At 52.9% G+C, this 22151-nt stretch overlaps 1 protein-coding gene across 1 annotated transcript in view; it reads left to right on the forward strand.

The window, feature by feature from the left end:
• LOC118796429 (AT-rich interactive domain-containing protein 1A-like) overlaps nt 1-22151 on the forward strand; it is a 46235-nt gene that overhangs the window by 17247 nt on the left and 6837 nt on the right. Inside the window, exons 2-13 of the mRNA XM_036555287.1 lie at nt 1231-1452; nt 2555-3160; nt 4015-4131; nt 11305-11545; nt 11941-12030; nt 12417-12584; nt 13125-13470; nt 14985-15112; nt 15499-15599; nt 15811-16020; nt 16669-16873; nt 21921-22053. Of these exons, the coding sequence (XP_036411180.1) occupies nt 1231-1452; nt 2555-3160; nt 4015-4131; nt 11305-11545; nt 11941-12030; nt 12417-12584; nt 13125-13470; nt 14985-15112; nt 15499-15599; nt 15811-16020; nt 16669-16873; nt 21921-22053 (2567 nt within the window). The remainder of the gene's footprint in view (nt 1-1230; nt 1453-2554; nt 3161-4014; nt 4132-11304; nt 11546-11940; nt 12031-12416; nt 12585-13124; nt 13471-14984; nt 15113-15498; nt 15600-15810; nt 16021-16668; nt 16874-21920; nt 22054-22151) is intronic.

Genomic DNA, 22151 nt, shown 5'->3' on the forward strand with positions numbered 1-22151 from the left:
GTGGTTTTGAGATGATGTGCTCACACACATACACACACGCACGCGTGCACACACACACACACACACGTGCGTGCACAAACACACACACACACACGTGGGTGACTTGGAATTCCTGTGGAGAACCGTAGTAAGTTTTTCCCCGGTGTTCCTTGTCATGCACAGTGACGGCCGTGTGTCTGGTAAACGCGGTTGGGGTGGGGTGGGGTGCGGTGGACACGACGACACTTAGACCCAGACCTCTGCCCCCCTCCTGCGGTGTGGAGTCACTGAAAGTGTACAGCCTTGGCTCCGCTGGCTGACAGCCGATGCCCAGAGGAAAGGCAGACTGGGTCAGCCGTTCCTCCCCTTCCTGTTTAACATCTCTCCCGCTGTCCACACATCTCGAGGGCTCGGGTCACTGTGGATGCTAAAGCTGCCCGATGCTGATTGACGTTGAATTGGCAGATGTTTGGGTGTAAAGTTATCCTCTTCCTGGCACAGTGCAGGACGTCTGGCTGAAATAGTGGGCCTCTTATGTTCATGCCAACTTTCTTTTTACTTGTGCTTTCCTGCCATAGTGTAAGACATGTGGCTTGGGCTGACTTCATCACACAAGACTATGTATTCCCTTCCAAGGGTTTTATTACAAATGGGACTGAGTGTATTTTTGCTGAGGCCCCTCCCCTTCCCCATCTCCTCCTCCTCCGTTTCTTTACTTCTCTGTGTCCTCTGTGACGAAGTGTTAAAGGCACCGACACGTTTCCCCTGCTGCAATGTGGAGGGGGGAGGGGGGGGGGTCAGCACCCCCATGGCATTATGGGAAATGTAGTTCTCAACAGTCTGCTTCACTCATGCCTGAAGTTTACTGCATAACTCCGAGACTGCTGGTTGGTGTCTGCGAATGATGAACATATTGTGGGCGTACAGTCTGCCACTCTTTGAGGGAAGCAAACATTGACCGTGTCTGGGCGCTCTGGACATACTTTAGCAAATGTGCTGCCAGTTCTGTGGCATCAAGCCCCTTGCTCGCGTCATCCGCGCTATTAAATGCGTGCTTTAATAGAATGCATACCGCTTACAGAACCTTGAGATTCCCTCGTCGTTACACAGCTCTGCTCCTGCGCCCCTGCAGTCTTTTTGCTCGGCTCAGGTTTGCTGTTCCAGCGGTCAGTGAAAGCGATGCCTCCGGAAACGCTGTTGAAGGCGTGTCTAACCTGTGCTCTCTCCCTCTCCTCCTCTCTGTCCCTGCAGCCCGCCAGTCCCATGGAGCAGATGGGGAAGATGCGGGTCCCGCCCTACGGGGCCGGGAACCCTTACTCCCAGCAGCAGCAGCAGCAGGGCCCTCCTCCAGGGGCCCAGCAGGGGGCCTCGTACCCAGGCCAGGGCTACGGCCCGCCCACCCCGCAGAGATACCCCATGGGCATTCAGGGCCGCACGGCGGGGGGCATGGGGGGCATACCGTACGGCCAGCAGGTGAGTGCGCCCTCTGCACCTGTGGGCGTGGCTTAGATATGGGTCCCATTATGAGGTGGGCATGGCCACTGTCAGGTTCTGTACAATGGATTGGGGGCAGCAGTGTAGCATAGTGGTAAGGAACAGCAGGCATGTAACTGAAAGGTTGCTGGTTCGATTTCCCGCTGGGGCACTGCTGCTATACTCCTGGGCAAGATACTTAACCCAGAATTGCTTCAGTAAATATTCAGCTGTATGAACTGATAACATATAAAAATCGTAACCTATGTATGTCGCTCTGCACAAGTGTCTGCTGCATGCCAATACTGTAATGTAATGTAGATATGGTTCCAAAATGAGGTGGGTGTGGCCATGACCAGGTTTTGTACAGTAAATCAGGCTTCTCTCTTTCACAAGTTCTCTTTCTGGTTTCCAATACTGAGTGGGACCAGGTGAGACTATGTTTTTGAAACATGCAAATAAGTGGCTATCTCTACACGCCCGAAAACCACCAAGCTAGCATGTAAAGGAATCCAGCACGTGGTCACTGCGATGGCCTCAGCTGTTGGGCTGACGAAATGTTAGACGCGCACCTCCAGGCCTTTGCGTGCCAGACCGCTGCGCTGTCCTCACACACAGTAGCACTGTGTGCTGAGAGGGGTGTCCTTGGTTACGAATGTAGGAGCGTGGCTCTTCGAGTGGTTTGGCCTAATGTGCTCTCTGTGCTTGGTTACTGCCACACGTGAAAGTATCACAGTGCAGACAGCCTTCACCAAATCCTCTTGTGTGAAAAGGGCTTGTGAGGAAGTTGGTGGTCTGTGTGTCGTTGACCTGAATTGCTGTGAATTTCCATGGCTACTGAACATAAATGTTTCTTACTAATAAAACTTTGTGTGCTGGTTAATAATGGTATATTTTTTAGTTCAAAGGTGGTTTACAGCGTGAACAAAGAAAAAGCCACTGACACATGGCTAATGCCAGTGATATAACCTTGAGACATGCATTCAGCTCTCAAAACAGACAACGTCTGTAGAGCTGGGACTGGGGGTAAAAAGGAGAGAAATCGCACAAAAATATGTGTTCTGTGGTGTTAAGTGTCCGCTGTGCCCGTGTCTCTGCGCAGATGAACGCCTACGGTCAGCAGAGCCAGGCCTCCTACTACAGCCAGCAGACTCAGCCGCCCCACGGAGGCTCCCAGCAGTCCCCGTACCCGCAGCAGAGCCAGAGTCAGCCAGGCGTGCAGACGCCCTACCCCCAGCAGCCCCCCGGGCCGCACGGCCAGCCGGGGGCACCCTACCCGCAGCCCCAGGGCCCACAGGCCCCACCCCAGGCCCAGCCCCAGGCCCAGCCCCAGCCGCCTTACTCGCAGTCGCAGCCGCCCTACGGCCAGCAGCAGGTCCCTCCCTCTGCCCAGCAGCAGCAGCAGCAGCAGCAGCAGCAGCAGCAGCAGCAGCAGGCCCCACAGAGCTCGCAGGGCCCCCAGGCCCAGCCCAGCTACCCACCACCTCAGGGCCCCCCCCAGCAGCAGCAGCAGCAGCAGCAGCAGCAGCAGCAGCCGTCAGCCTCCCAGCAGCAGCCCCCCCAGCCGCCGCAGCAGTCGGGCCCGCCCCCGGCGCAGTCCCAGCAGGGCCAGGGCCACGCCCCGCCCCCGCAGAGCCAGCCCGCCCCCTACTCGCAGACTCCGCCTCTGCAGCAGCAGCAGTTCCAGCGCTTCCCCCCTCCTCCTCAGGTAAGCCCCGCCTTCCGTCTGTACAGCCCTATCACCTCTCTTCCCTGAGGTAAACCCCGCCCCTGTCTGTACAGCCCTCTCACCCCCCCTCCCCTGAGGTAAACCCCGCCTCCTGTCTGTAATAGCCCTATCACCCCCCTCCCCTGAGGTAAACCCCGCCTCCTGTCTGAACATCCCTATCTCCCCCTTCCCCTGAGGTGAACCCCGTCTTCCGTCTGTACAACCCTATCATCTCTCTTCCCTGAGGTAAGCCCCGCCTCCAGTCTGTACATCCCTCTCACCCGCCCTCCCCTGAGGTAAGCCCCGGCTCCTTTCCGTACAGCCCCCCCCCCCGCCCTCTCTCCTCAGTCCACCCCCCTGCGTTATACCTCAGGGAGTGTCGGAGGTGAATACCGCCACTCTCCCATGAGAGCTGCACAGATAGCAGTGCAGCCCCAGAGACCTGGCTCTTGTGTCAAGTGTAATTATTTGTCTCGCTGGGAAATTTCCCAGAACGCTGTGTAATGAGTTCGGGTGAATTACAACGTGCTGGTGTCGTGCTCTCACCCTCGGGGTAGGCAGGGGCTTGGACCTCCCACTTGTCTTCCCTGAAACAGGCCTCTGGTTTCAGACCCTGTGAGATTTAAAGGTTTTGGGAGGGTTACCTTTTAAATTAACTGTTGACTCTGCATGGGCTGTGTTCAGTCTGGATGAACAGGCCTCTTCAGCTCCATATAACAAAGTTTGCTGCGTAGACAGATGGCAGCTGAAGGGGAAAGGGAGGCTTTTCACAAAGCTCTGTAAGGTTTTCTGACTGCATAAAGCGATTGCAGCCCCTGCTTCTCTTGCTCAGTATTCCTCTCCCCCCCCCATAGGAGCTGTCCCAGGACTCCTTCAGCTCGCAGCCCAGCGCTCCTCCTTCCAGCCAGCCTATGGCTTCCAGCAAGAGCGGCCCAGAGGATGGGCTGCAGGGCCGGCCTTCCAGCCTCCCCGTGAGTCCCCTGTCACCTCCCCACACCTCCCCACACCTCCTCACACCTCCTTACACCACCTCACGGTTTCCTACACAACACACACCACCTCACGGTTCCCTACACAGCACACACCTCGTCACACCTCCCTACACAGCACACACCTCGTCACACCTCCCTACACAGCACACACCTTCTCACACGTACGTACACAGCACACACCTCGTCACACCTCCCTACACAGCACACACCTCGTCACACCTCCCTACACAGCACACACCTCGTCACACCTCCCTACACAGCACACACCTCGTCACACCTCCCTACACAGCACACACCTCGTCACACCTCCCTACACAGCACACACCTTCTCACACGTACGTACACAGGTTCGCCTCCTGGCCTGAGCAGGGTGTAATGAACAGGGTATATAGTTGCTGATGTGTCCTGCTGGCAGTATCACCAGCCAGAAGGATTGTGACATTGGTGTGCACCTGGCACAGAGTGGTATAGGGCCTGATGGGAAGGTACAGCAGTGCTCTGTGGAGAAAGAGCCGAACCCCGAACATCTCCACCGAACTCCCTTCACCCCAGGCTTCAGGGCGGGGTCTCCCTCAGTGGGGTTGTAGGAATGGGGTTAAAAGCAGCAGCGGGGTCCGAAACGGCAGATGGGGCCGATTTGAGGCAGCACCAGTCTGAAACGGCGACGCGTTTCTGATTCCTGCGGTTTCCGTGTTAATCGGTCACCAGACAGTGCTTCACTCGTTTAGAGCCGCAGGAGGAGGAGAGAGACAGCGTGTGTGCGCCCTGCCAGCCGGGGGTTACCCCCAGGATCCTCCTGCTTTTGGCGTTGCTGTTCGCACTGCGCCTTCTGTTGGTCGTGTCCTGGAGACGCGGTGGCGGGGATGAGCTCCAGCCTGGGTTAGGCCCAGACAAACCAGCCGGGCGGGTTCTGCAGGCGGTGCATGGTGTTTATGCACACACACCTTAAACGCAGACAGCTGCAGCCTTCACACATATATACACACACACACACACACACACGCGCCTCGAGCGCAGACAGCTGCAGCGTTCACACACGCGCGCACACACACGAACGGCCTTTTTCATACACACGGTGTAACGAGATGTAAATTGCTGTCGTTTTCGCCCTGCAAACTCGCATTCTGAATGAAAAGGCACCGAAGGAATTTGTGTCTGACATCATCCCTAGCTGCAGGGTTTCTCAGGTAACTGCTTTATTTGCCCCTAACTCGCAGACAGCCCGGCAACATCTGTCATCTCCGCGGCGACAGCTGTCCCGGTGACAGCTTCTGTAGGAGTAGTGACTTCAGGGGTTACAAACACAAACGCATCCCACCTCGAGCGGTTCAGCCGCCGAGGTTATGTTCCTCTCCCCACCCTTCTCCCTTTGGGTAATGAGTGCTTTCAGGCTTTGTGTGTGAGCGCGTGTGGCTTCAGGCGGTGTGTGTGTCTTTCTGAGAGTGTTTGTGGCTCCATTCAGGGTTCGTGTGTGATCAGCGTTAGCTGATCTCTCTCTTAGGAAATGCCACATCCTCCACGAGGCAGCCTGTGTGACATGGGTATGTTCATGTCAGTAGACTGGCAGGTGGATAAGCCTTCAGTTTGGAAAAGGCATATAACTGTGTGAATGCGGGGAACATATCTGTGGGAAGGGGCAGCTCAAACTGTCCTCGGTTGTATCTGGCAGGCTTTTCAAGGGTTTCTTTCCCCCCCAGTGGACACAAGATGGAAGACCGCCCACATCTCCTGTAACTTGGTGGCTCTTAAGTTTCATGTCACCGTTTGGTCCCCCACCATGTTCTCCTCCATGCCACACCTCTCTGCTCTCCTTCACGCCCCTCATCTGTTATTCTCCGTGCCCAGCCCCTCTGTTCTCCCCCTTCTGTTGTTCTGCATGTCCTGTCCCTCTGTTTTGCTCCCTGCCACACCCCTCTGTTCACGCCCCTCCTCTCTGTCAGTGTCCATGCCCCGCCCATGCTGTCCCCCAGCCCATCATGCAGTATAGCATGTTTATGTTGCTGAGCACCAAGGCAGGCGCAGTCAGACTGCTGAGCCTGACAAATTTCATCTCTCGAGCCTTGCCTTCTCTCCCCCCTCCCTCTCTCTCTCTCTCCCTCTCTCTCTCCCCCCTCCCTCTCTCGCTCTCTCCCTCTCTCTCCCCTTTTCTTCCTCTCCTTTCTCTCATCCTTTCTCTTTCCCTCTCCCTCTCCTCTTTTCTCCCTCTCTTCCTTGTAGTCTCTCCCCTTCTCCCTCCCTCTTTCCCCCTCTCCCTCTCTCTCTCCCTCCCTCCCTCCCTCTCTCTCTGGCTGTGTAAATCAGCTTTCACAGCGCTGTGCAGCTCGACCTTGTTTTGCGAAGCTGCAGCATCGCAGTATTCAGAGTCCGGGGCCAGTTTCCTGTTACTATTCTGGTCTCCAGGCCTGAGCTTCCTGTGGGTGTATTTTATTCAGGTTCTGGGGCCTGCCTGCCTGGCTGCCTTCTACTTTCTACTTTAACTGGCTTGCTCCTACCCCCCCCCCCCGTCCCCCGTCCCCACCCCCTCCCGTTTCTCTCTCACTCCCTCTCTCCTTTTCTCCCACAGTGGCTCTTGAAAATGGAATTGAGAGAGCTTGATCAGGAAGGCAGGACGATTTGTGGAGCTGGTTTTGGGAGAGAGGAATTTTCTCTCAGGGTTAAGAGTTAGAGGTAGCCCCGCCCTGCAGAGCTGAGCCCTGCACAAAGGCTGGGGAAGACTGCAGCACCACCTGCCCGGCACGCAGTAATCCAGGGCTCGTTAAGGCCTGTTACACTGCCTCAGAAGCACCCCGTTTCCGAAAACACTGAATTAAATAACATTTCATAGGATTTTTTCAGAATTGTTTTTTGCCCTCGCTTGTTTTGCCTCCTTTCCTCTGCTGCACTGGGTACTGTGGCAGCCTCCTCTAGAGCTGTAGTGGCAGGGGGGGTCAGAACCGCAGTGCCAAATTCTGGGCTTCCCCCTCGCTCCCCTGAGACGATGTGAAGCGCCCCACCCTTGCTCTCCTCACACCCCAGCAGCACCCCTGGCCCCTCTCTCATTCAGAGGCCGACTTTGAGTTTGATCCTCGATTTTTGTATTGATTTGCTGCGCAGCCACAAAAACTACCAGGTGGATTTTTACTGTAACCAACAACAGCCACAAAAAATAACCTCCCTTGTGAGTATCCCGGCCTTTGCGATTTTGTAGGATTGTGTGTGAGCGTGCAGATATCAAACGGTACTGCTACAGGCAGAATGGGCCAGGCTGGCAGTGGGCTGGACTTTTCCCACAGCTGACCCAGGGCAGTTGGAAACATCCTGGCACCATTTGGCTGCAACAGTGTCGGCTGCATGCATCAGCGATCACGGCTCTTTTAAAGTGGCTTCGTTTGATAGATTTGTTTTTTGAAAAAGAATGTTATTACACGCTATCCTGGCATTATAGTAATTTATTTTTTTTGCTGTTTGATGTGCATTATAAATAAGGGCAGTCTTTATGTGGGGTAGTGTTAATCTGAATGTGATGAAATTTTCTGTGGACCGATAAGGGTTTAGCAATGACGAGTGGTTTCGGTTGCCCCAATGTCGCTGACCCAAGGTGTGACGTCTTTCATCGTCGTGATTGGCTCAGGTCCTGGCCTGAGTGGGCCTGGTCACGCCCACTTCACAGCACGGTCTTTGCCTGGCCGCTCCATCGAAGTGACCCGAATGGCAGAAGCAGGACTGACGCGGGCCGGTCCGGTTTCCCGCAGCAGTCCGGGTTCTGGCGCGGCAGGACGGAGGGTCAGCTGGTGGGTGCTTGTGGGATGTTGCCATGTGTGGACATATTTGGGCTGAGTTTCCTGCTCGTTGTCCAGATAGGCTGGTATGTTATATGTCAGACCAGGCAGGTATGGGAGCCGAACGACAGGCTAATGCGATTGGACCGCACCGGGGAGGCAGTCTGCCTGTGTACGTGTACGTGTACGCGTATATTCCTTGGGTTTATTGCATTCATGTGTGTGTGAGAGAGTGTGTGTTGCTGCTGAAGGACACCCTGGCTCCAGCAGTACTGCTCAGCTCTGAGCCTCTCCTCCCCTCCCCTCCGCTCTCCACCGTGGGCTGGGAGCGCCCCCTTATGGATGAGTTCAGCTCTGCACACACCCAGCTCGGGCTTTTACAGGCCTCCCCGTGTGCTGTGAGAGGCCCTGCTGCCCACAGGACGGGGGGGCACACGCCCCACGAAGCAGGGGCACCCCAGGGCACGGTGTCAGGGGCGACACCTCGCGTGTGATGGGGCAGCGAGAGCCTCCTTTTCACTTCTGTGCGCTCCTGTGAAGCATCCAGTAAGCAGGCCCAGCGTGGCTCAGTACAGGTTGCAGTGCAGTGTGCTGGAAGCCTTGGGTTAGGAAAGCCTGAGTTCTGATCAGTAGCAGGTGAATTTGGCAGAGATCTGAGAGTCATAGCCTGCCCAGACCCCCCCCCCCCCCCACCCCCCGGACAAGTGAAACTCGCAGAGAGACGCGGATGAGTGACCGCGTTATTTCTGTGAGCTCGGCACCGGCCGCGGAGAGCGCTACGCAAGCGGTGAGGATAGTCTTACAGAAGGCCTTTGAGTCGGAGCGTGAGGTGCGCTGGTGTTCGGCGGTGATCCTCGTGGGCGTGTGCGGCCCAGCTTTTCCTCGGCGGCTCTCTCTGCAGCGCTCCTGGCCGGGGGGGGTTTTTCAGCTCGCTGGCGAGGCTGAGGATGGATGGCCTAGATCACCGTCGCACTTCCTGTAACGATGACGACGAGGCCGGCCTCCACTGCCGGCGCCGTGACCCCGGCAGGCCTGGGAGAGAGGGGGAGGAGGGGGAGGGGGGCGTGCCGTCTGCCCTGTTGTGTGAGCGCACGTGGAGCTAAACCACGGTAACCATGGCAACCCCGGAGACGCACCGGTGTCCTGGAGAGGATGAATGAGCACATGTGTGTGTGTGTGTGTGTCGGGGATTGGAGCAGAGCCAGAGGGAGATGTGCAGGGTGGCTGACCCCCCCCCCCCGTATTAGCGTGACAGGACTTCTGCAGCGCTGCGAAATGATTTTAGGGCGTGAACATAAGGCCGGCTGTCACTTTTCCTGAAGAAAAAAAAACAGGACAATATAAAGAAAAAAGAACAAAGGGAACGGAAATGAAAATAATTTGGAAAAAGAAATGTATAACTTTTCCAGCTCACCAGAATGTATTCATGACAAACAATGAACAACAGACAGTATTAGTATGAGTTTTACAAGAGACCTGCACAGTTTCACAGGCAGGTCTTCTGTGCTGCCAACTGTTTGGTTTGGTCAGCCTCCTGTCCTAGAAAGATGTGTGATTTCTCATGCTCTGGCAGCAGGGGCAATAGCAACACGTGTCTCTACTATTTGGGAACGTACTTATCCTGCAAAACTTGGAACAGGATGGCAGGAAATGTCTGTCTGTTGCAACTTCCGGTTCACAGTGACCTTGCTGCTTATTTTCCTTGCTCGGCCAGCTGTGCGGTGGCTTGTTTCTATGGCGAGACTGCGGTCACTGAGCCTGTAACTCATTAAAGTCTGTGTTTGTCTGGGATCCTTCACCCTGACAGGCTATTGTGTCCTGGTTAAATCCTTGTTCGAGGCCTCATAGTACTCGCCTTTATTGGTTTGCTTTAATTTGTTAGGCCAGCGCTTGATGTGTTCAGTTTTTGTTACTGAGGTCAGTACTTAAACGTTTTGAGCTTGTAATTTTGGCAAGCTTGGTTTTAGAGCTAGTTTTTTCCAAGCGGTCTCGGGATAGATAGCTGGTGCCTCTCTCTCTCTGTCCCAAGATGCCTTTATTAGCATGACAGGAGTTATCCAGTATTTCCAGTGTTACCAAAGCACTTACCAATCTTTCTTCCTCTGCCTAATTCAAAAAGAAGACAGCATCAGTAGGAGGTGGGCAAAGAAGAACAATAATTGTAGTAAACTCACTGATTCTCTCTCCCTTTGTCCCTGTGCCTCTTTCTCTCTGCACAGAGAGAGGACTGTGTTTGGTGAAAGGATCGGCTAACGCAGATATAATTGCATTTCCTAGGAGCTTGTGCAGTCAGCAGAACGGGGCCTGGTGCTGGTGTGCAGTATTGAACTGGGTGGAATCGATGACTGCACAATACGTGCTGGGAGGACGTGGTGTGTGTGTGTGTGTGTGTGTGTGTGTGTCTGCATGTATTTATATATTCTTGATGGTAACAGCAGAGATCGTGGTCAGTGAAGTGACATTTGCGGGTTGTTAAGCGTCCATGACGCAGACGGTCTGTGTTGGCTCATACTGCTCCCAGCAGAACCTCAGACGGGCGGGACTGTGGCCGGGCCGCTGTGCCCGGTCAGTACGTGCTGCTGGTGCTGGTGTCAGTGTCTCCTACAGGCCCGCTAAAAGGGGGGTCCTAGCTGCTTATGTTCTTTGAGGTTTGTGCTGGCAGTAGGACTGCATCCATGCTCTGACCTCTTTGCAGATCCATGCTTGTTTTTTAACAGACACAGCTCTTCAGTATCTCCCTTTTAAAGCATAAAGTGTTCAGTATCTCCCTATTAAAGCATAAGTTTTCAGGTAGGTTCAGTGTGTCTGTGAGGGGAGCGCTAGTCTCACATTGGGGTGTGTCAGGCTGTAAAACATCAGATAGATGTTCCCCCTGCCTCACCCCCGAGCTCTGCTGTCTCACCCTGATCCCGCCCATATCCCACCACACCTCTGTCATCCCGCCTAAAAGCTCAGCTGCCGCGGTTCTCTCTCAGCGGTAACCCTGGCAGTCTGAGGGGGGCAGGGCTGGGGCTGGCAGCGGGACAGGGGAAGTCTAAACGGGCTCCGTCTCAGAGCCTTGTCCCCCCGCTGTCCCTCCCTGCGGGGTTTTTCGTCCTCAGGTCACCTCACAAAAATAACAGCTCCAGCCCGAGGGCCGCTTCCAGCCTCGGGCGGGCTCTCTCCCCGGGACGGAGCTGGCCTGTGTCCAGGGGCTCAGTCAGACACCCGCTGAATTAAAAATGTATGTGCAGAGACACAGGAGCACTGATGCACACGTGCAGTGGCATGTACACACACATAATTGCATTTCCTGGGCTGAATGTTTTCATATAAATTTTTTATTGTGCTAGTGTTTTTTTTTTTTTTTTTTGGCCCTCTGACTGTCTCCCTGCTTCTCTTTCCGCTGATCCAGGATCTGTCGGGCTCCATCGACGACCTGCCCACGGGCACAGAGGGCGCTCTGAGCCCGGGCGTCAGCACCTCGGGCGTGTCCAGCAGCCAGGGCGAGCAGAGCAACCCGGCGCAGTCGCCCTTCTCGCCCCACACCTCGCCTCACCTCCCGGGCATCCGGGGGCCCTCGCCCTCCCCTGTGGGGTCCCCCGCCAGCGTCACGCAGTCCCGCTCAGGACCGCTGTCCCCCAACGCAGTGCCAGGTGGGTTCCTGTGTTCGGAGCGCAGGGCTGGCTGACTGAGCGCGCATGCACACACAAACACACACACTCTCAAACGCTGCTGTTCTGAAGGAGATTGTCTCTCACACACACTGCTATTCTGCGGAAAGGAGTCTCACACACACCGATGCTCAGAAGGAAGCCGTCTCTCACACACTGCTGTTCTGAGGAAAGGAGTCTCACACACACTGATGCTCTGAAGGAAGCCGTCTCACACACACTGATGCTCTGAAGGAAGCCGTCTCACACACACTGATGCTCTGAAGGAAGCCGTCTCTCACACACACTGCTGTCTCTCACACACACTGCTGGTCTGAAGAATGTCGTCTCTGACACACACACTGCTGTCTTACACATGCTGCTGTGCTGCCTCGCAGGGAACCAGATGCCCCCCAGGCCGCCGAGCGTGCAGTCCGATGGAGTCCTGCACTCCTCCATGAACCAGTCCACCATGGGCCAGGACAGAGGTGGGTGTGAGCCCTGTACACACGTATTTCCTGGAGGAATAAAATTAACGGTATCGGGTCAGTCAATCAAGGCTTTGAAGCTCTGAGTGCGTTAAATGAACATTTTCTTAAAATGGTTTGGCAAGAGATATGAAAACGTTGAGTGAGTTGAGATCTGCTTATGTGGAATGGGTAAAGAGGGAATCCTTAGCCTGAATTCAGAGTACCTGCATTTAAAGAAAGATTAGTGATTGTTTTTTTTTTTTTATTTGTGGGATAGTGTTTTTAATAGTCTTCTGGCACAGTTTCACTCCTGGCACTATTTCTTTTTCACAGTTTGTGTAAAGGTTAAAAAAACGCTCCCTCTCACGCTCCCTCCTCTCTTTGCTGTTTCGTCCTCTCCGCAGTGTTCATGCGGAACCCTCAGATGGCCCCGTACGGCTCCCCCCAGCCAGGCTCCGCCTTATCCCCGCGCCAGTCCTCAGGAGGCCAGATGCATGCTGGGATGGGGCCTTATCAGCAGAACAACTCCATGGGCAGCTACGGGCCGCAGGGCGGGCAGTACGGGCCTCAGGGTGAGCCTCGCGGTGGCCGTGCGGACGCGCTTTGCGGTTGAGCTCCAGCTCTGTGTGCCCCGGCAGCTTCACAAACGGCTGAGAGAGTCCGTGCTTCTCAGCTGCCTGCTTGGGAGCATCACAGGGCTTGAAGTTAAGCTGTGAAACTGGAAAGCTTTGAAGTCGTTTTGGTTAATATGTACATATCTATTTTCTCCATCCCCCAAGTGGGCCACTTGAGCTCTGGAAAGCACTAAGATAAAAGGATAAACATCACTTTCTCCGCAGTGCTGGTTTTATACAGGGCCTGATTAACTAAATACACTTGTATGTACTGCAGTAATGCTTGGCAGTCCCCTCTACTGCTGTCCTTAGTACTAGTCGCTGCAGTGAGGGTGTTCGCTGGCACTCTTCTGGCTCTATTATTGATCCTTTTGGTGCTGCCAGTGGTAAATGCAGTTTGAAGTACGCTGAGCATTAGACCAGCCTATGGGAAAAGGGGGCTGTCAGGTTCTGGGTGTGGTCTCCTCTTGACTAACATGTCCTCCCCCCCTCTCACAGGTTACCCCCGACAGCCCAGCTACAGCGGCATGCCCAACGCCAGCTACCCGGGCCCGGGCATGGGCGGGGCCATGAACCCCATGCCCGGGCAGGGAGGGGGGCCGCCGTACTCCGGGATGCCCCCGGGCAGGATGGGGCCCGGCCAGATGGGCGCCCGCCCCTACGGGCCCAACATGGGCCCCAACATGGGGCCTAACATGGGCCCCAACATGGGCCCCAACATGGGCAGCATGCCCCCGCAGGTGGGCTCAGGGATGTGCCCTCCCCCGGGCAGCATGAACAGGAAGGCCCAGGAGGTGGCGGCGGCCGCCATGCAGCATGCCTCCACCAACTCCATGCACAACAGGTACAGAGAGTCTCTGCTTCTGCTCTACCTGTGCCTGTAACTCTCCCCCTCCCTTTGTCTGTAATTGACCTATTCATGGTGAGGCCACTTGGCCAGTCTGAGGGCTTTCGATCCACACACGTGGCCCGGCCTCAGTTACCAGCAAACAAGCCTAAAATGGCCATTGACGTTTTACTGATGTGATTGGCGTTTGATATTCCTGTGAGGCGAAGCCTTACAGTCATAAGATGGTGGTGTTAGGGTGCAGTGTGGTGAGAGGAATCAGGGGTTGGTTTAGTGCCATTAACCAAGCCAAAATTCAATATGGAAACAACTGGTTAGTGTGGATCTAGAAACTAATTTCTGTACTCCTCGACATGGTCTCGACACAATTTGTCAAAGTGTTAAAGCTCCATTCTTTATAGAAAAAATACAGGTAATCTTGTTAGCCATGTGAGGATATCTGAGGGCAAACTTGCTTAAATTGTGTAGTTTCTGCTAGTTGGGTAGTTATTAGTTGCGTGATGCTCTGTGTGCATGTTATAATTAGCCAGCAAATGATTGCTGATATAATAATATAGGGGATTAGAGTTAAGACAAGTGAATAGTTTGAACTGGATGTTGGCTTGACCGGAGATCAGATGCAGTCTTGTATGTTAGCTTAATGTTAGCTTGCTGTTTGTCACCGCTACTTGCCTGGCTAGTTAGATTACTAACCAGCTAACTGTGTAGCTGCAACTAGCTGTAAAGGCCACTGGAGAAAACTGGGACTGCCTTAATGCCATCTTTGTTTGACAGTGAGTCTGGCAGCATGTACCGTGGGTCGGGATGGGTAAAGTGTAGCACCATGGATAGGTCAGTTAACCTCGTGTCTGTAGTCCTCCCAGTGTGTGGAACTCTCCCCATCTCCATGTGCCCGTAATTCTCCCAGGCTGTGTTCTTTACTGAAGGAGGCAGTGGTCCGAGCTGTGAGGCGAGGTGTGAGGCTAGACCAGGCCAGAGAGCAGCAGCGCTGAGTTCTGTGGGGTAGGTAGTCAGGAGGCGCCAGTGCAGGGCCGAGGTAGAGCCGCGTGTCGGCCGGCGGGAGTGGCGGAGAGGGACCCCAGAGACTGAAGGCTCAGGACAGGTGTGGGGAACGCCAGTCTAGACTCCATTTCTGATCTCTCAAACTTTCAGGGCTCTATTTCAGCGGTGTCAGCACAGCTTTCAGATGCAGACGCAAGGCAAAACCTGTTTCAGAAAGGCGTGTATGGAAAAAATGTTGGTTTTTATTACAAAATAGTTACAACATAATCGATTTGCTCCCAAGGTACACCCCAAAACAAATGCTCTCATCTTCATCACAGCCACCACAAAAGCAAATGTTTTAATTGATTTATTTTTTGCCATTTGTGCTGTCCCAAAACGCACATTGCGCATGCATCTCATATTTGACCCTTGCAATGGTTCTGTACCCTCTAAATGGGGCAGTAATATAGGCCTTTAATGCTCACTGTGACTTAATAATGTAGAGAATCTTGTCTGTTCTCTCCCAGGCCACCTGGCTACCCCATGTCGCAAGGCATGATGGGAACTGGTGCCCCGTACGCACCAACCATGAACAGCATGCCAGGGATGATGACCCCTCAGCAAGCACCGTACCCTATGGCCAACAATACTGCGGGTGAGTGCTGACCAATCACAGTCAGCCCAGAGGACGGACAGACACACACACACACACACACACACACACACACACACACACACGGCACCCACAAGAGATGCGCACACACTCACAATATATCTAAAGTGCATTCATATACATTCTTGTGTAGGATTCTTCCTCAATATTTTTGCCTTGCAGTAATTTTTGTAAGTTGCCACACCAATGTTGATGATGCTGCATTACGTTACATTACATTCATTTAGAAGCCGCGCTTATCCAGACTGACTTTCAGCCCAATAGAACATAAGTGTATCCACGTCCTATGAAGCCGGGAGGCCACAGAGGATCTTCACTGCGGCCAGGCACATGCTGACTCGCGTCACTCTCTCGTCTCTCTTTCTCAGGGATGTGTCCTGGTCCAGAGTTTGGTCTAGACGTCAAAATGAACCAGGCTCAGAAGATGAACAATAAAACAGATGGGACCCCCAAACCAGATTCCAAAAAGGTGAGTCCAGCCGCTGTGTATCCAGTGAAAGAATCGCCGCTTTCCGGGGCCAGAGGCCCCAGCATGGGACTGCAGAGTTAACCTCTGCAGTGCTGCCTGAATCAGCAACAGACTGTAACCAGTAATATACTGCAAATGGCCCAGCAGCAGTCCAGTCACAGAGTCAGGGGCCCTTCTGTCACTCAGCCCTGCACCTGTCACCCCCCTGCAGAAGTCCAACTCTTCCACCACCACCAACGAGAAGATCACGCGCCTGTATGAGCTGGGCCCCGAGCCGGAGAGGAAGATGTGGGTGGACCGCTACCTGGCATTCGCCGAGGAGAAAGCCATGGGCATGACCAACCTGCCCGCCGTGGGGCGCAAGCCGCTGGACCTCTTCCGCCTCTACGTGTCCGTCAAGGAGATCGGCGGCCTCACACAGGTGGGCTGAGCGCCTCGCAAGGGGTATGTGAGGGGTGCAGCGCTACAGGGATGTGAGAGGGGCTCAGTGTTACAGGGCTGTGTGTGGGAGCTACAGTGTTACAGGGCTGTGTGTGGGAGCTACAGTGTTACAGGGCTGTGTGAGGGAGCTACAGTGTTACAGGGCTGTGTGAGGGAGCTACAGTGTTACAGGGCTGTGTGGGGGAGCTACAGTGTTACAGGGCTGTGTGTGGGAGCTGCAGTTTTACAGGGCTGTGTGTGGGAGCTACAGTTTTACAGGGCTGTGTGAGGGCTACAGTGAAAGGTACAGTGTGAAGGGTGCAGGAGTGTGTAAGGGATGCTGCATTCGCAGGAGCACTGTTAACTGGTAGAAATTCTGCTCTGTTCTGCTGCCAAGTCATGCTGACTGCTTCTGTTAATGTGGTGTGAAAAACTAGGTGTGTGTTTTGTGTTGTGCCTATGATGAGGTCTTTTTATTTTCGCTTGTGCTGTCATACAACCCTTGACTGAATTTGTCAGACTACTGGCCCTTTTCCTAACACGAGAGAGAGAGCGACTCTTTCTTGATTGGAGCCTAGCAGTGAAATTTGATCTCCCAGAGCCCTCTGATCTAACCCCTCCCCCTCTCCCGGCCCCGCCCCCTCCTCAGGTAAACAAGAATAAGAAGTGGCGGGAGCTGGCCACCAACCTGAACGTGGGCACCTCGAGCAGCGCGGCCAGCTCGCTGAAGAAGCAGTACATCCAGTGTCTGTACGCCTTCGAGTGCAAGATCGAGCGGGGCGAGGACCCGCCCCCGGACTTCTTCAGCTCCGACGCCAAAAAGAACCAGCCCAAGATCCAGCCGCCCTCTCCAGGTGAGCGCAAGGAAGCTGCCTCCGGGCCGCGGCCACGTGCCCCGCTTCCTCTCACGCTTACTGGCTCTGTGGTGCCCTGCGCTGCTCCAGGTGCTCTCGGTCCTGTGTGCTGTGGTGAATATGCAGTCAGTCTCCTCGTTTTGTGGCTATGTGTGTCCTGATTTGCTTCATCTGTAACGAGCGTTTAAGGTACACTTTGAATGTCCTTGTTCATAAGTAAGGTGCAGTGTTTGTGGTGATGTGGGTTGGGTTGTGGCTGCCATAGTGAGGGCCTGGCAGTACAGGAAGGGTTTACTGTGTTTCATATGTTCGCTGTGTTAGGGTTTGCTGCAGTAGAGTGAGAGTGGTCTATAATGACGGTGTTGGGTATGGTGTTGAGTATTTCACAGTGGTGGCGTTTGGCTGTTTTCTGTGAAGGTGATACAGGTTTATTTTGACCAGGCTGTCCATTTCTTCTCTTTGATTGCTCTGGAAAATGATCTGAATGTAAAATGTTCAGCCCCGTGCTCGGGCACCTGATCCATTACCCTTTGAGGTGCCCCCGTATTTCCTCTGCTTGTTTATAACTGCTGGAAGGCCAAGCTGCCTCACTGGGGTTGAACGTTCAGGGGTCTGATTTGTTGACGTCATGGAAGGAGAAATCCATAAAATCAGGTTTTATGGTGGAAATTAGCCGAACTTTAGGCGGAAGAATACAGCGCACAGTTGTCTGACCCAGAAGGTTCCGAGAGATTTCTGCATGTTTGTTTCATTTTTTTTTAAGTGGGTTATTAAATAAATCAATCCAATTTTATTTGTTAGAGTGCATTTTTTACAATTGTATTTTAACAAAGAGCCGAACGTAGAGGGAATCGAAAAACCAGAGATCCAGAGCTAATTGGAAAAAAAAAAATGCTAAATTACTCCCTGACCCCAGGAAAAAGCGGTCAAGAGACTCCTGGAAAACAGCTGAACGTTAGCATGAGATATGAGTCAGGCCTTTGCATCATTTCAAGTCTAATAAATATTAGGTGGCCAGAGGGGTGGCATAGTAGGATTCAGGTGAGCTTTGGGGGGGGGTGTCTGTCTGTCTGTCCAGCGTTTGCCAGGGCAGAGGCATCATGGGGTTTCCAGAGCAGTAGGGGTACAGGCTTCTTGTCCTTTTCGGCAAAGTAAATGCTAATGCGAACAGGTGATGGGGCTGAGGCAGCACTCGCGGGTCAGATGGCGTGATGGACAGGGAGGGAGAAGGTAGCGGTTAGCATAGGATGGTCAGGACGTTGGGTGCGGTGTTGAAATGGGCTGGTGTGATGCTTTATGGCCCCAGCATAAATAATCTCTGGCAGCATAGAGAAATTGAAAAGCAAAAGAGTATGGGCCCAAAGCTATGATGATGATGATGATGATGATTCCAGACTGTCCCGCCCCATCTAGAAGAAGAACCACACGGTAAAAAATACACAGGGCAGACCCACTAGAAATGAGGCAACAGTACAACCACAAGGACAGTTAAGTGTCAGAGATTTCCTAAGCCAAGAGCCACCCTCTTTCTCAGCACCCGCTTTGAATACACAACCTACTCTAAATGTTTTTTTTAATCTAAAGTGAAAACTTTGTCTGATTCCTGCACAGCGTTTGGTACGATGATAGAAGCTCTGTGTGAGAAAGCTCTGCCATCAGACCTAGTCAGGTTGTATGGGATTAGGATATCTTGTAACAAGGCTGGTGCAAGTCCATTTAAAGCCTTATAAGTTAGAGGCAGCAGTTTGAAATCAGTCTGGCATTATGCTAGTAGCCAGTGGACTGATATTAGAACCGGTATAATAGTCATTTTTTCTCATCAGAGTTCTAGGAGCAGCTTTTTGTGTAGGTTTTGGGGGATTTATAGTTGCATTTCAGTAACCTGATAAAAGCGCATTACAGTATTCCAGTCTAGCTGACTTATTTTTCTTCTATCCTTTACTGAAAGAAAAGGCCTGATTTAGCAATATTTTGGAGTTTAAAAAATGAGTTTTGAATTTTTTTTGCATGAATCTGCCAGAGAGATCTGGGTCAACTGTAACCCCAAGGTCTTGGAAAAGTGCTTTTGGAATCACTGCAAAAGTATAGATTGAGCCATGATGCCAACATTTTTTTTCAACTCAGTTTTGTCAGAATTCAGGGATGGGAAGTTTTATATCATCTGTACTTTTGTTCTGAAGACATATTTCTAGGGGCCTCTATACCAGGCTTCACTGACACACACACAGCTGTGTCAGCGTGTAGAAAATGAAAATGAATTCCATGTTCGTGGATGATGAGAATCATTCAAATTTAATCATACATTTATGAAAGAAGTTTTTGAGAACTTCGCCCTTGAAAAGTCCTTGAATTGTACATTGGAAGTGGTGTTTGAGTGCCGGCGTGGGGGGTGTGTCCCGTGGTCAGGGGTGTGTGTGTGTGCGCCTGGTTTTGGGGGAGTGGTCAGACTGCCTGGCTTCCCCCACGTGTTCAGGAAGCTCGGGCTCTCTGTGGCACGCCAGCACACAGCCAACCCGGCCAAGAGCTGTCAGGAGTGGGGGGGGGGGGGGGTCTCTGTGATGTAACCGGCGTCTGCGGGGCAGTCCTGCCAGCGGGGTCCGTGGGGGTTGGGGGGGAGGGGGGGTTTGCCTGTCTCAGAGAATTCCCTGCAGCTTTCTGCTGAGCTGAAAATGATGAATGGGGGGGAGGGGTGGGGCGTGTGTGTGTGTGTAAAGTCACGTTTTTTTTTTTTTTCCCTCCTCTCTCTCACTCTCTTTCCTGAGGGCCCCCCCTCCCCCCCTCAGCAGAGGGAAATCCCTGCCCAGGCGAGAGGGAGGGGGAGGGGTTGGGGGTGATAGTGTGGAGAGCTGAAATAAGTGTGACCTGACATTGACCCCCCTCGCCTGTGTACAACTTAATGAATGGAAGGCTTGAGTCATCAGACACCACATGCTAATGGTTAGAAGTCCTGACAGAGGCGTGTGCGCGCGCAGACACACACACACACACACACACACACACACACACACACACAGTCTCTCTCTGATAGAGGCATTCAGTAATCTGACTTCAGGGTGGAACGGGATCAGTCTGCTCATGTCTGTGCCCAGGCCACGGTGAACTGAAGGACATGTTTCTGTGTTCCCTGCTGTGGCTTCCGCACATGGGACATTGAAATGGGGGGGCAGCAGTGTAGCATAGCGGTAAGGAGCAGGGTTTGTACCCAAAAGGTTGCTGGTTCACTTCCCTGCTGACCTACTGCTGTTGTACTCTTGGGCAAGGTACTTAACCCAGCATTGCCTCAGTAAATAACCAGCTGCATAAATGGATAACATGTGAAAACTGTTACCTGTGTAAGTCACTCTGGATGAGAGTATCTGCTAAATGCCAATAATGCAATGTAATGTAAATATTTAGGAGGGGTAGAGTGCAGGTGGAGCGCTCCAGCGCCCATGCTGTACAGCGGTTAGGCTTTAGGGATACCGAGGTGAGACCTTCTTCATCACTTATAAAACCAGGTAGAAGTAACACTCCATACATGTGCAGGGTGAACCCTGAACCTGTATGCATTTATTTCCTCATGGCTGTTTCCCATCTCAAGGTATAAGTTGTATGTTCTTTGCTGGTATTCGTATGTTCTTTGCTGGTATTCATCTAGAGTGTTTAAATCTCAGTGCATAGCTCAGCAGTGCCTGTTCAAAGTGATCAATTCACGTTGTCACAGAGATGGAAATGGGCGATTCACGGCACTGGTCAGGTAGGGTAGTGGACTGAAATTTCTGCTGGCCCAGCCAAAAATACTTGCTCAGAGACCTCATCCTGTGCCAAGCCAGAAACACATTTTTTATGCACTTAAATCAAAAAGTAAATGGTTTGTGCAGGTTGGATAACCCCCTCCTACAGATGTGATGTACTGCTGCATGGAGCCGAAACCATTTTATCTGTGTGTGTGTGTGTGTGTGTGTGTGTGTGTGTGTGTGTGTGTGTGTGTGTGTGTGTGTGTGTGTGTGTGTGTGTGTGTGTGTGTTTTGGAGTAACCCTATGTGCTGCCCTGAGCCAGCAACTGCCTCTCTTTCAAACCTGCTGCCTGCACCGTCCTCCATTGGACACAACAGCAGCTGTAGGGCCACGTGTATTTTCTGATTGCGTTAGCTGCTGTTTCTGGCGTCTGTACAATGTGTACTGCCAGAGCAGAGCTCTCTGTGTCAGCACTGAGCAGGAAGGGGAAGTGTTTTTCAGTTAATGAATGGTTAGTTCCTGCAACGTTTGCTGGGTAGCTACAGTGTCCATATGTCTTCAGTGTGTTTACCATATAGAGTAGTGTTTGAGTACTGATTTTGAGCTACAGTCAATGCCAGGCCTGCCGCAATAGCACCCACCGGATGCAGTTTTAAGACGGACCATAACAGAATACTGAATAGACTTCGTTTCACCAACACCTGATGTGTTTCTTTGCAGTACAGGGCTAGTGGTGAGGGATAAGCAGGGCAGGCCTTCATTAGAAGTCATGTTGCATCAAGAAAACTGATTTTTTGTTTTAACTGCCAAGCTGACAAAAGGCTTACACACCCAGTGGGCTAGTAACCCAGAGCTGATACTCAGCATCACCTAGTGGATACTTGCCTATGCATTCTGTAAATCCCTGCCTTTGGTGAGCAAGTTTGTGTAGTGCTTGAATCATAAGTAAATGTTGCATACACCATAAGCTGTGGTCTGTCTCTAATCACGACTGTCTTTCTGCTCTTAAACGTCTGTCGGTGGTTTATCCGTCTCCTGCTGCTGCTGCTGTCTGGGTGTGTGTTCTGCTTTCTGGTGTGCGTTTTTGTGTGTGTGTGTGTGTGTGTGTGTGTACATGTTTGTGTCTGCTTCTGTGTGTGTCTGTGTCTGTGTCTGTGTCTGTACGTATAGGTGTCACTGACGTTTGTGTCTCATTGCATAGATGTATGGACATGTATACGCATCTGTGTATGTATTAGTGACAGATGCGTGGATGTGTATGTATTTATATCTGATGTGTGAATATGAGTGTGAACGGGTATGCATGACTGGCGTGTGCCTGTTCCTGCAGCTGGCTCCGGGTCCCTGCAGGGTCCGCAGACGCCCCAGTCCACCACCAGCTCCATGGCGGAGGGGGGAGACCTGAAGCCCCCCACCCCGGCCTCCACCCCACACAGCCAGATGCCCCCCATGCCTGGGGTCAGGTACGTCCCTGCTGTTCCTCCCACCACTGTGGACCTTGTGCTTTAGGCCTGCCCTTTCCTCCTGTCCTGTAGACCCTGTGCTTTAGGCCTGCCCTTTC

The sequence above is a fragment of the Megalops cyprinoides genome, chromosome 21, assembly GCF_013368585.1.
Source record: "Megalops cyprinoides isolate fMegCyp1 chromosome 21, fMegCyp1.pri, whole genome shotgun sequence".
In the NCBI taxonomy this organism is placed as follows: domain Eukaryota; kingdom Metazoa; phylum Chordata; class Actinopteri; order Elopiformes; family Megalopidae; genus Megalops; species Megalops cyprinoides.